The 12,783-nt window shown below is 38.8% G+C and overlaps 1 protein-coding gene across 2 annotated transcripts in view; it reads left to right on the top strand.

Annotated features, from left to right (window-relative positions):
- The first annotated feature begins 7,784 nt into the window (after positions 1-7,784).
- Positions 7,785-12,783, top strand: part of LOC143857511 (uncharacterized) — a 38,144-nt gene continuing 33,145 nt past the window's right edge. For both annotated transcript variants that reach the window (XM_077367950.1, XM_077367948.1), the window contains exons 1-5: positions 7,785-7,945; positions 9,473-10,107; positions 10,421-10,545; positions 10,660-10,754; positions 10,903-11,139. In XM_077367950.1, the coding sequence (XP_077224065.1) occupies positions 9,536-10,107; positions 10,421-10,545; positions 10,660-10,754; positions 10,903-11,139 (1,029 nt within the window). In that variant the 5' untranslated portion in view covers positions 7,785-7,945; positions 9,473-9,535. The remainder of the gene's footprint in view (positions 7,946-9,472; positions 10,108-10,420; positions 10,546-10,659; positions 10,755-10,902; positions 11,140-12,783) is intronic.

The following is a 12,783-nucleotide window of genomic DNA, read 5'->3' as shown; positions in this document are numbered from 1 at the left end:
CCCTGATGTAAATAGCCCTTAATCTCAAGCCTTCACATGAAAGTTACAGCCTGATTTTAGGGTGATGCCTTGACGTAGGTGAAATAGGCTTCTTGAATTGGAACTACTGATCATTTTTTTCCTAACCATCTATTTGTAGGCCACAGAGTAGGGGTCCAATTTGGTCGGCTTGCGGCCAACCCTAGCCCAACTCAAAACCACAACCCTAACCCGACCCACCCCGTTCGATCGAAAGGGTTGGCCCTAACCCAAGACCGCCTTTAAATCTCCCAACCCGAATTTCCAAGTCAGTCTATGTTGGGCTGTGTTGGAATAAATTCGGCTTTGGTTGGCCCGGATACTAAACAAGACCAAAAAAAACATAACCCTAAGGGCACATTTGGCTACCATGATTTTTTTTCATGATAAATCGGTGTCTCTAAGTAGAAATGAGGGTGAAGTAGCTAAAAATCTAAAACAAAAAACTCTACTCAGAATTGGAGACTTTTTCCTAATTTTTAGCCACTTCCGAGGCTCGTCTCAATCGTGAATGCACAAGGCCAAGCAGATCCAATTCCATCACCTATAACACAAAACAAATACGCATAACAACTAAAAGCATTTGCTATCGAATTAAGTGCAAATTGGACTTGCAATGATCCAACAAACTAAACTCAAACTCGAAAGTTCCAACTAATAATGAAATAATGTTGACTTTTCCTTTGTGTGAAAAGGAGAAAGTCTTATTATAATTCAAAATTATAATATTTACCCACTTGTTTTTTATGTTTAAGCTTTTACACTTTGGGTGTGTTTGGCGTACCGTTTGAAATAGCGTTTAAAACGCCGTTTTGCAAAACGGTGTTTTGGTTCAAAACGGTGTTTTGCCAAACGGCGTTTTCATGTTTGGTTGGCCAGATCAAAACGGCATATTAAACGGCAAACGGAGGTATTGTGTGTTTGGTTGCAAATGCCACAAAACAGAGTTTTAGTGGTAAAATGACCAAAAAGGGCATTGTTTGGTTGGCCTCAATGTAACTCAACTACTCTCTCATTAGGCCAAATATTAAAAGGTCATTAGGATCTCATTCAAACACTACTAAAATTAAACATCATTGCCAAAAAAAATACAAAACAAAAGGTATAGGGTATGCTAAAGAGGAGGTGGGAAATCATTTTCAATTCAGGAAAAAACAGACAAGTTTCTCACATGGTGATGGGTAGGGTAGTGGACTAGTGGGTCCCACTATCATATCTTAAAAAAGTGGGACCCACCTTTTGACTCATAAATACATGATATCCTCATAATTTTGCAGGTGGCCCCACTATCTTTCACATCCAGATTATTTGTCGGTGGGTCGGCCGATAAACTCTGGTTCCGCCCACTGCCTATCTTCCACGGAGCCATTACGAGACGTGTAATCCAGTAAAAGAGAGGTCTTTTTTCAAAGAATTGTGCATGTATAGAAGGCCCCTATGGTCATATTTGTATGGCAAGAATTTTGTGGAAAAGTTAGGGAAGGAAAAATATTTCTAAAATTTCTTACTTTTTTTAGGCTTGAAAAAAAGATAATCGGAACAAACCCAATTCAAATTTTGTTTAGAGAGACTTACAATTTATGATAATATCCTTCCAAATTAATCATAATCAGAGATTTTGTACGGTGTAATGTAACCTCTTCCAAAAAAACAAAGGTGTAAAAATGGGTTTGGTAAGGGTAAACATGTAAAAACCCAAAACCCAAAACTCCGTTCAAAACGGCGTTTTGCAAACGGACCTCTCCCCCTCCGTTTGCAAAACACCGTTTTGAGGGTTCAAAACGGTGTTTCAAACGGCGTTTCAAACGGAGGCTGCGCACCCAAACACTCCCAAACGGCCGTTTGGCCCCAAAACGGTGTTTCAAACGCCAAACGGCGTTTTAAACGGTACGCCAAACACGCACTTTAAGCTTTTGAGGACTTTTGAAAGCAAACTTGAGTTTCCCTCTTTTCCCCTGTCCTTTGTGAGGGAATTTAGTCCCGTGTTGGAAAGTGGAGGAAAGGCTCATGGCTTTATATTGGTTTTCACATTTATTGGTTTGTTAGTGAAAATAGGAAAAGGTGGGCCTATGCGCATGAGTTGCCGGGTGGATCTAGTGGGCTTTTGGCTATACCACACACGCGCACCGCTCAGCCCGACGCTGCTCGGCCAGCCACGCATGTGGTTTAAAGTTTTTCCCCTTTCCCTATCTTTTGTTTTTCTTTTTGTTACTGGACATATCTGTCTTCGAGGAACTTCGACGTTATTGGCGAATGACTTCGCCGTTCTTAGAGAATACCTTCGTCGTTCTTGAAAATAACTTCGATAGTATTTGGCAAATACATTTGTCGTTCTCGAAAATAACTTCGATGGCATTTGGCGAATACATTCACCGTTCTCGAAAATACCTTTGCCGTTCCTGAGAACTTCGAAGGTAATTTGCGTGATGTTTTGACGTTTTCGAAGATAATTTGCGCATGTGGTTTAAGGTCGTGTTCTCTATTATGTTCCTATACTTGACAGTCTAGGAACATAATAGAGAACAAGAAAATGATCCACATAGACGAAACCAACTAGAGCCAGGGTTAGAGCCCGTAGATTCCTTTCACCTTCTTTATGAATTTTTTCTAAAGGATTCATTTAGCCATCCCCAACTAGTTTGGGACAAAGGCTTTGTTGAGCTGAGTTGAGTTGGGTTCTGTAACCGCCCAATAAGTGTAGCTTTTCCTTCTTCTCGTTGGGCAACGTCACCTAATCGTGTCCCTTCGTTATGGAGATTATGGACGCGACTTTTGAAAGTCTATTTAAGGCGTCCTTTGGGTTGAAGGACGGTATGGAAAAAAAAATAGAAAGTTCTCTCCGTGTTTTCTTCTTCTTCTTCTACCTTTTGGTTTTCTATTCTTTGAGAAGTTTTGGGTCATTTTCATATGTGATCAAGCCTACATAAGCGTGTTTGCTAGGCATCCAGGTAGCTTGAGTGCACACCCCCTAGAGCGGAGTTGTTGTATCCTGAAGACATACGCCAAGAGACCTCTGCGTCACGATTCGTCGTATGTGGGGGCGATACTTGTCTCAAGGGCAGCGAATGAAGATTTGTGCCTCAACACACCGATAAGTCTCTCTAACTTTTACTTGATTACTGTCTTATTTATACATATCAGATCTTGCAAATTCTAGCATTGTTTTTCTTCGGATTCATCTTGAAAAAAGGTATAATCTGAAACCCCCATATCCCTAAACAACTGATAAAGAATAAATTGTTTGTGCTGAAAGTCTCTAAATAAAACGAATATGAGCTAATCGTCTAACTATGCCATGTTAGCCCAATCCTGCGTCGTAAGACACATCTATTCCTCATGATTTGAAAAACATAGGTATATTGAAACGAGTTAAAGCCGAGCAAGCACAAATCACTATAAACAGGTGGATCAAACATGCAAGTAAAATATGGTTATAAACATGAAGAATCATCATAGATATGTACACTTGTCAAATCATTTATCATGGAAATAAAAACAAAACAACTTTTTCCAACAGTAAGTTAAACAACGGTGCAACATGCACCAAATCATACAACGGCCAATAATATCACTTTAGGCTTCACTACGGTCAGTGCCACAATACCACTAACAGATAATCGATCGGTCTAACGTGGTCGCGACTGGTGCCACAGCTACAACTAGCATGCAACGATGCTCAAGGCACCACAAGAATTATCTAATGATATTGCGTTCGACTGATTCTACGTAACCGTGTACCAATGCCACAACACTGGTAGGTGACGATACCAAAGGTACCATGGGAACTTTCCCAAGCACATGGCTAGCTTAATAATATGCATGGTCAAAACCACGACCCAAAGGCCAAAACCAGCTCCTTGGAATCCACAATATAATCAATTGGTAAGCCTTTCATGCACATAAACATGCACGCATGCTTAATCTGATATGCTAGGAACATGATTTATTTTAAAACATGATTTCATGAATACATAACAAAAAACAACATTTGAACGTAATCACAAAAACACGATAACATGTAATGGGTTTGAAAACCTTGATACAGGGATAAGGTAGTTACCAACAAAGTTCAATTAATCTCCCTCACAAACACAAGATACGAAAACCGTGTTGATCCGACACATACTAACATCAATAATCCCAAATTAGCGTTTAATATACTTCACATGGTTGATTGGAACCCAAAACAACCCCCAAAATCACCACGGGTTCGAATATAAAAAAATGGACAGAATCCCGAACGGCTGACCGCCGATTGACCGTGAGCGCGATATAGATTTTTGTTGGTAGAATATCCTTCAGTCAATAATATAAGAAATAAGAAAAGAAGCTTCAAGGCACGTAATCACTTTCCTTAAGACAATATTCAGCCCCACCAATTGTGTGCAAAGGGGATCCGCGAATTGCCTCCAAGATATAATGAAGCCTTGTAGAACAATTCTACAAATTGTCCGATGAAGCTTTGCACAAACAGAATCAAACCCAAAACCTTTCAAGAACTTCAAACCTTAAAGAAAATTACTAAAACTGTTTCTGCAGAAACAGATTTTAGCACACTGTTTATGAACAAAACTAACTTGAAAATACAAGTGAGAGAGATAGAGAGATAGAGAGATTGCTTGAGAGAGAAGAAAACTACAGCAATAACTAATTTTCTCATTATTAAAAGACAGGTTTTTATTCCTTTTATAGAATCCTTGATGTCTATTCACTAAGAGAAACATCTCTTAAAAAACATCCATTTGATTGGTTTGAATAATGACCATTCGATCATAACTCTTTGTGATTTAAGTGTCTTGGATCATCCACAAAGTGTCATTTTGTGTATGAAAACATCCATGACTCTTGGGAAAGAAAAGACATGAAAAAAGGATGAAAACCGAAAGTGAAAAGCCATGTCTGTTTTCTCCCAAAGGATAGTTTTTCGAATCGTCGCGGTCGACCGGGCTACTACGGTAGCCCGCCGGCATGCCCCACGGTCGACCTCTAACACCTTCCTGTAACCCAATTAAGTTTCCAGTAACCAATTCGCGATCGCCCGGGATACCCTAATCGACCAGCCCTTTCTTAAAATTCTTTTTATATTTAAAATTAAAAACTTGTAAAACCATTTTAATTTCTAAATATTACTTTGCATTTTGAAAATCCGCTAACAATTTTTTCCATATTTGTGGGTCCTTCGAGTTTTGACGAGTTTTCTCCCGAAATCCCTTATCTTTCATCATCAAATATCATCATACGGTCCATGTATTCAATACTAATCATCTTTCCTTATCTAGTACTAATCATTTTTTCACATCGAGACGACCCTAACAATCATTCATGGAAATCTTTACAATGAAAGATCCCCACGAATCCAAGAAAATCGGGCGAACTACATCTGAATCGATGCCGAGGACAAAAGTAGAGTCACACTTCGAAGATCTTATAATTATGTTGATGGACTTTACACATTTTTAATAAATCCACGATTAATAACCATTATTAATGATCAAAATAAATCTCTCACCTTAAAACCAGACTTTCTTCACTAGAAATCTCCTTTTGTAGCCCTTTCTTTGCCCTCCAGGGCTTCCTCCTTCAATCCTCTCTCTCTCTCTCTCTCTCTCTCTCTCTCTAGGGCTTTCTTTGAAAAAAAGTGCTGATTAGGAGGGTTTATTGTGTATTTATATTTGAAATCCTAGGTTTTAAGTGTTTTGACTAATTTACCCCTAAAATATTTCATATTTCCAATTATGCCCAAATAGAGCCGGTGGACGAAAACGCCAATGGGGTTGGGCGTGTCACTCCCACTACCCTACTCCTCTCTCAACACTCGGAGACACCGATTTATCATTTAAAAAAAAAGAAAGAATCCCGGCTGCGAGGCATAGCCTGAGGGGCCATTTGGACAAGTATTTTATAATCCTGTTTTTTATAAGCTAAAACACGGATAGTGTTGGGGTTCCACGCAAAAGCAATAGTCCCACATCGGTAAAGTGATGGAGATGGGGTTGGGTTATAAGGGAATGGGCACCCTCACTCTAATAGCTAGCTTTTAGGGGCGAGTTCTACCCGGTTAAATTTTCTACAAAATGATATCAAAGCTGGGGCGTGGTAACTCCCGGGAAGATCTCGGTAACCCCGGTGTCTTCGGAGGAATTCCCTCGGAGAAGATCTCGTGGTTCCCACGTTGCCACCGCGTGGAGGGGCGAGATGGTCCACGTTGCTTCCGCGTGGAGGGGGTGATTGTTGGGGCTCCATGCAAAAGCAAATAGTCCCACATCGGTAAAGTGATGGGGATGGGGCTGGGTTATAAGGGAATGGGCACCCTCCCTCTAATAGCTAGCTTTTAGGGGCGAGTTCTACCCGGTTAAATTCCTTATAGATAGTACATATTTATGATTGTAAAATCACACTAAAATTAGGAATGGGCTGTGTTTGGGTTCGGGTTGGGTTGCCCAAGGCCTCAACCCTAACCCAACCCAAAACTAAATTGGGTTGGCTTTTCTAAACCCCAGTCCAACCCGACATGAGGAAAATGCCAACCCAAACCAAGTCGAAATCGGGTTAAACCTGTCGGTTTGAGCCCAACCCAAGTTGCACCATATCCCAAATCAAACTTTTATATTAGTTAGATCCGACCGATGTTCCAGCCATGGCACCTGAATCAAGGGAATCCCCATATGAAAGGCTCAGCTCATATGATTTCATATGCAGGGGCCAAATCATAAATAGTCTGTCTTATATAAGTAGGGATTTGGTAGGGGTGTGTCTTATATAAGTGGGGATTTGCTAGGGGTAATCACACAGGCATTTCGTGGCTCGACTTTTGCATGTGAGAGCAGCCACACAGTATCAGATTTTGTCTTATACGTTTAATTAATTCACAAAATGCCTCCAGGGATGGTCCCTAGCAATTCTCATATAAGTAAGGTCTGACATTAGCATTCCCTATTGTATTTTATTTTATCCTCATCTGTAAGCCCATATAGTCCGGTATTTTTAAAAAAGTATCATACATACCACACCATAGGATGATACTAGCCCTCCCATCTATCAGAAACTTCGTAAGGAAACCTCTATAGAACGGAGGGGGATCATCCTATGGAAATGATTTTTTGGGTACAACCTATTTACATTGTTAACCGTCATATGGGCGGTTTGGATCATCCTATGGTGTAAGCCCCACAGTTCTATTTGAAAAATACTCGATTATAACTTACAAGGGCTTACAATATAAAGGGAATTGATATCAGCACAACCATGTTCAAGGCTAGGATCGGGCCTGTCTTTTCTTTTTTAATGGCTTGTGAGAGCTTTTGGGAAATGTAATAACCTATTGATAACTCTTTTCAAGAGTGATTTTATATGGTGTAAGACCCAAAAGTACTGTCCGGACCACACCATAGGATGATCTAAACCGTCCATGTGATGGGCCACAACGTAAATAGGTTGTGCACAAAAAAATAATTTCTATAGGATGATCCCAACCCTCCGATCTATAGAGGAACTGCATATTATGAAACCTCTATAGATCGGAGGGTTGGGATCATCCTATAATAATGAATTTTTGGGGAACAACATATTTACATTGTGGGCCATCACATGGACGATTTGGATCATCCTATAATGTTGTCCGTACAGTACTTTTTGAAAGATCCTTGGACTATAAGAGCTTACACCATATAAAAACTCCTTCAAAGATGCTCAAGTGCAAAACTGCAAATAACAAAACATGGGTGTGCTGATATCATGTCCCATAAAATCTCCTACTTTACTCCTCGTGTGTTCAAGTGGAGTTTGTTAAGGGCTTCACCCCCTGCTATATAAAATCGCCCATAATCCGCGAAAAAACCAGACCAAGGTCGAAACCCAGGACAGAGCAACCAAAGAAAGCTCAAATTTCTCTCTCTCTCTCTCTAGATCTGCCTCTAACCCTAGAAAGGTCAGTCCTTTACCTATTCTCATTCCATTTTCTTTCATTTTTTTTTCTACCAGCTAGGGTTCCATTACTTCTCTACTTCCTTCATGCCTTCAGATTCTTCGTAAAATTTAAATTTTACATTCTATATCGATTTTATAACGAATCCATGTCGATTTTTGATGAAAAAGCTTTCTTTTTTTTTTAGTTTTTTAGCTGTGCAAATCGGCATCTTTTTTGTTTTTTCCCCTGATTTTTATGGTTTTTTAGCATTCGTGCCTCATTTTTCTGTAGTGTCCAATGTCCTTTTTTAACTCTCACTCTCTCTTCTGTCTGGGATATTAAAATCTCACTGAAATTAACTGTTATTTTTGGGCGATTTTGCGTTTTACGCTGTGACACTTGATTTTGATTTGAATTTTATTTACATGTTGTTTTTCTATCATTGATATTGGCCTAAACTTTACTTCTATTTAGATTTGGTTTTCTCTCTGAAGCTTACACGTAATATTCGGATTTATCAATTTTAGAATTACTTAACTTAGGGCTTAGATTGTTCAGTGCATTTTCAGATTTCACTGCATATCATTCACAGTATTTAAGATGATGTAATGGAAATTCTGTTTCTTTTTTATCTGTTTGATCCCTAAGCCCATGTTGGATTGCAAGAAAAACATTTCTGATGGAAAAAAAAAAATTCTTGGGGAAAATTTTTATTTCCACGATTTATAGGGAAATGATATGATTATGGTTGATTTGGACGGATATTATCATAAAGTGTAAGTCCCTCTAAATAAATTTGAATATGGTTGGTTCCAATTGTCTTTTTTCATGTGTAAAAAAAGTAGGAAATTTTAGAAATATTTTTCCCAAAGATATCGATGTAACGGAATTTTTTTTGAGCCTTTGGTTGATATATTTTTCTGTTTCTTTTTCTTTTTCTTCTTGTTTGATCCTTAAGTCCCTGTTTGGATTGCAAGAAATTTATGGAAAAGTATGGGAAGGAAAAATATTTCTAAATTCTCCTAATTTTTCTTTTTTTTTGCCTGAGGCCCTGTTTGGATTGTAGGAATTTTCCGGAAAAAGTTCGGAAAGGAAAAATATTTCTAAAATTTCGTACATCCTTTAGACATGAAAATAGATAACCTTCACAAAACCCATTCAATTTTTACTCAGAGGGGTAATGTCCCTCAAAATTAGCCATAATCATATCATTTTCCTCTGAATCATAAAAACCAAGAATAAGTTTTCTGTCAGAAATGTTTTTCTTGCAATCCAAACAGGGCCTAAAGTAAAAGAGATAACTTGAACTAACCTTATTCAATTTTTATTTGTAGGGTCCTTTAATTTCTGATGATATGCCTCTAAATTAACCTTAATCATATTATTTCTTTCTAAATTGTGGAAAGGAAGTTTTTCTCTAGAAAAAAAAAATTTCTGTAAAAAATATTTTTCTTGCAATCCAAACAGCGCCTAAATTATTTAAAATCTTCTGTACTTTGCTATTCACAATCAATGTTTTTAGTTGGTGTTTCCTATCTGAAATTTCAGGTAATTAATGGTCGCGCCGCCAGTAATGTCATAGAAATTATACTGCCTGAATAAGACGTTGCAATGTATGCAAGGAGACTGAAGTGTAGAAGTCATAAATGGGATGCTGTGTTTCAAAAGTTCTACTATTTGATTAGGTCTAGTGAATTTTCACATTCTCGATCTGGTATCAGTATTTCCTCTTGTGATCGTCAATCAAATTCGAGTGTGATAAGAAAATTCCAGTCGGATTTACTTTTCCCTTCAGGTATTGGTATCGGACATAGTTGTCTGCGGTCTGATGTTAGATACGGGTGGCAGACGTATAATTCATTTAGATTCTATAGCTCAGAAGGTGATGGGAGGAATGCAAGTGAGGGCAAACATGTGCCGGTAAAAGATGCCACGGACTTTGATAAGGGGAAAGAAAGACGGGAGAAGGTTAGCTCAGATGCGAGGGATTGTGATGAGCATGCCCGGCTAGGGAAACATGATCAACAGGACTGGATCAATAATGAGAGGCTGTCTTTTGAGAGTAAAAAGAGGGAATCACCTTTTTTACCCAAGCGTGAAAGGTTCAGAAATGAGTTCTTGCGAAGGGTGGTTCCTTGGGAAAAGATCACCGTTTCATGGGAAACATTTCCTTATCACATCAAGTAATTTATCGTCTTGCTGTTTCTTTCCACCCATATTTCATCCATTAGCTACATTGTGTTTTTAGAGGAATGAAAATGAAGGGCACCCTTGCAAAAACCAGCTACAAGGGCGCCCCCATTGGTCCGTATCAACAAAGTGCATTTAAACTTCGTTGAGTTTTCATACTTTTCTGTGCCTTCATAAATGCATGTTGTTGATGCGGACCAATGGGGGGTGTCCTTGTAGCTGGTTGCAAAGGGTGCCCTTCATTTTATCATTCCTCGTGTTTTTATAGTCTTCACTGTGATTGAAATTTCAATTTTCTTTTTGTAGCGAACATACGAAAAATCTTTTAGTAGAATGTGCTGCATCTCATTTGAAGCACAAGAAGTTTGCTGCATCTTATGGTTCTCGTCTGACCTCTTCGAGTGGGAGAATATTACTTCAGAGTGTTCCAGGTTGTTTATTGGCTACTAACTGTTATTATTTGCACCCATCTACATCTTTTCTACATTTTATTCAACCCCAATTCACAATTGGATTAATGGCATGTTCATGGCCGCTCTTTACAGGAACTGAGCTTTACCGAGAAAGATTAGTGAGAGCACTTGCACAGGATTTACAAGTCCCTCTATTGGTGTTTGACAGCAGCATCCTTGCTCCACATGTAAGCTGGAAAGTCTACTTAGGAAATAGCCCCTGACTGAATGGGCAGCTTCCCCTCTCCCCTTTGAATTGGTATTTAACCAACTGTATTATTCTCAACACCTTGGCTAAAATATTAAGGTGGGTATGTCTTGTTATTCCTGGTGCAGGATTTTGGTCAAGAATGTACCTCAGAAATTGATACAGATGACGAGCACACAGAGTCAGGGGAAGAATGTACATCCGAGTCGGAGATTGAGGATGAGAATGATGCGAGCAATGAAGAACAGTGGGCAAGCAGCAGTGAAGTGAAATCAGATTGTAGTGACGAAGATGAGGTTGATGTACAAGCATCTGTTGAAGCTCTCAAGAAGATTGTCCCTTACAGTCTTGAAGACTTCGAGAAGGTGAGGAATAACTTACCTTTCACTTCTTTTTAGTCCTTTCATTTCGAAAAAGCAAAAACATAACCTTTTATTTCTATTGGAATAACATTTAGGGGCCGTTTGGATACACGGATTTTAGAATCTTGGATTCCTTAAAATCCTGGATGGGAGGCGAGAGAAGAAGGAGACCGTTTGTCATTTTCTGATTTCTTGCCCTTCTTTCCGTCGAGCAAGAGAGTAAGAGATCATCCCGTGTTTCCAGGTTTTAGAAATCTCAGGATGGGGGAGAGATTGCTAAAACCTGGATTCTAAATGCACGTATCCAAACAGCCCCTCAATAAACAATGCTCCATTAAATTATGTTTTCTATGTAGATATGAACACACAATATCCATGTTTCAGCTAGTTGCATTTGAATTTTTCAAGGCTCTTTGATTAGTTATCACACTGTTCCATTCAAGTCTCTTTGATTAGTTATCACATTATTTTGGTGGTGGCCGAAACCGACAGCGAAGATGAAATTTAAAACCTTTGGGATAATGACACCCTGGCATGATAATGACACCCCTAATGCCTATGGAATCTCCCATTTTGGTCCAATCCCACCCCTCTTATCTTCATGCATATCAGCATATCAATGCTAGAGCTCTGGAGGTAGTGTCTTTGTTCTTTCTCTGATAGGTCATTAAGGGCTTTTGATTCCTATCATAGAGACATATTAACACTTTTGTTTTTAAACTTGCTTTGTTTCCATAATGGTGATGGTGTTCACTTGATATTGTATTTGAATTTAACTTTTGGTAGCAAATTTATTAATCGAGAAAAAAAGAATAACGAGATGGTCGATACAAGGAAAAGATAGCTAAAGAAAAGAAAGCAGACTTAAGGATAGAAAGAGATAGCAACTCTTGTGGGTGGGGGGGGGAGTCACACATTTCCAAAGATGAGTTATCGTACAATTTGAAACTTATCCCTTCTTACCTGCTAGGTGTTCTTTTATCCTATGTATCCCATTACCATGAAAAACTTTTCCGAAATCCATTTACTTATAATGTGTTCTATTCCCCTCTACTGCTCTACATAAATTCTTAGACACGATCCAAGCGAGAATACCTTCACTAATTAAGAGGAACACCAAAAGAATTTTGTTCTTACAATCCATTGCATAACTTCATAGTCGAACACCAAACTCTCATAGCCAGCAAAGTCCTAAAACAGTGAGATCTAGAGGCATTTAACTTACTCGTATTGGGGATTATAGAGATGAAAAAAACATCATCAACATGATTGTTGCGGATTGAAATAGTGGAGAAAAGCCCTTAATTGACAATGATACGATACCTTGACATGATAATGACAATAAAGTGATAATGATACCCTGACATGATAATGACACCCTTTATATAGTTATACCTATGGAATCTCCCATGTAGTCCCACCCCCTTCATCTTCATGCCATATCAATACTGGAGCTCTGGAGGTAGTTCTGAAGGTAGTGTCTCTGTTCCTTCTTTGATAGATCTTTAAGGGCTGGGGTTGGGCCTATAGCTCAATTGGCTGAGGCTTTGTACCTTCAATCCCAGTTTACCTACAAAAAAAGGCCTTTAAGGGCTTTTGATTCCTATCATAGAGACATACTACCGCCTTTTTTTTTTCCAGACGCTT

Source organism: Tasmannia lanceolata, unplaced genomic scaffold (genome assembly GCF_043159265.1).
Source record: "Tasmannia lanceolata isolate RefF3 unplaced genomic scaffold, GAP_Taslan_0.1 ptg000025l, whole genome shotgun sequence".
Taxonomy (NCBI): domain Eukaryota; kingdom Viridiplantae; phylum Streptophyta; class Magnoliopsida; order Canellales; family Winteraceae; genus Tasmannia; species Tasmannia lanceolata.
Note: the sequence above shows the minus strand (reverse complement) of the source record. Positions and strands in the feature narration are given on the sequence as shown.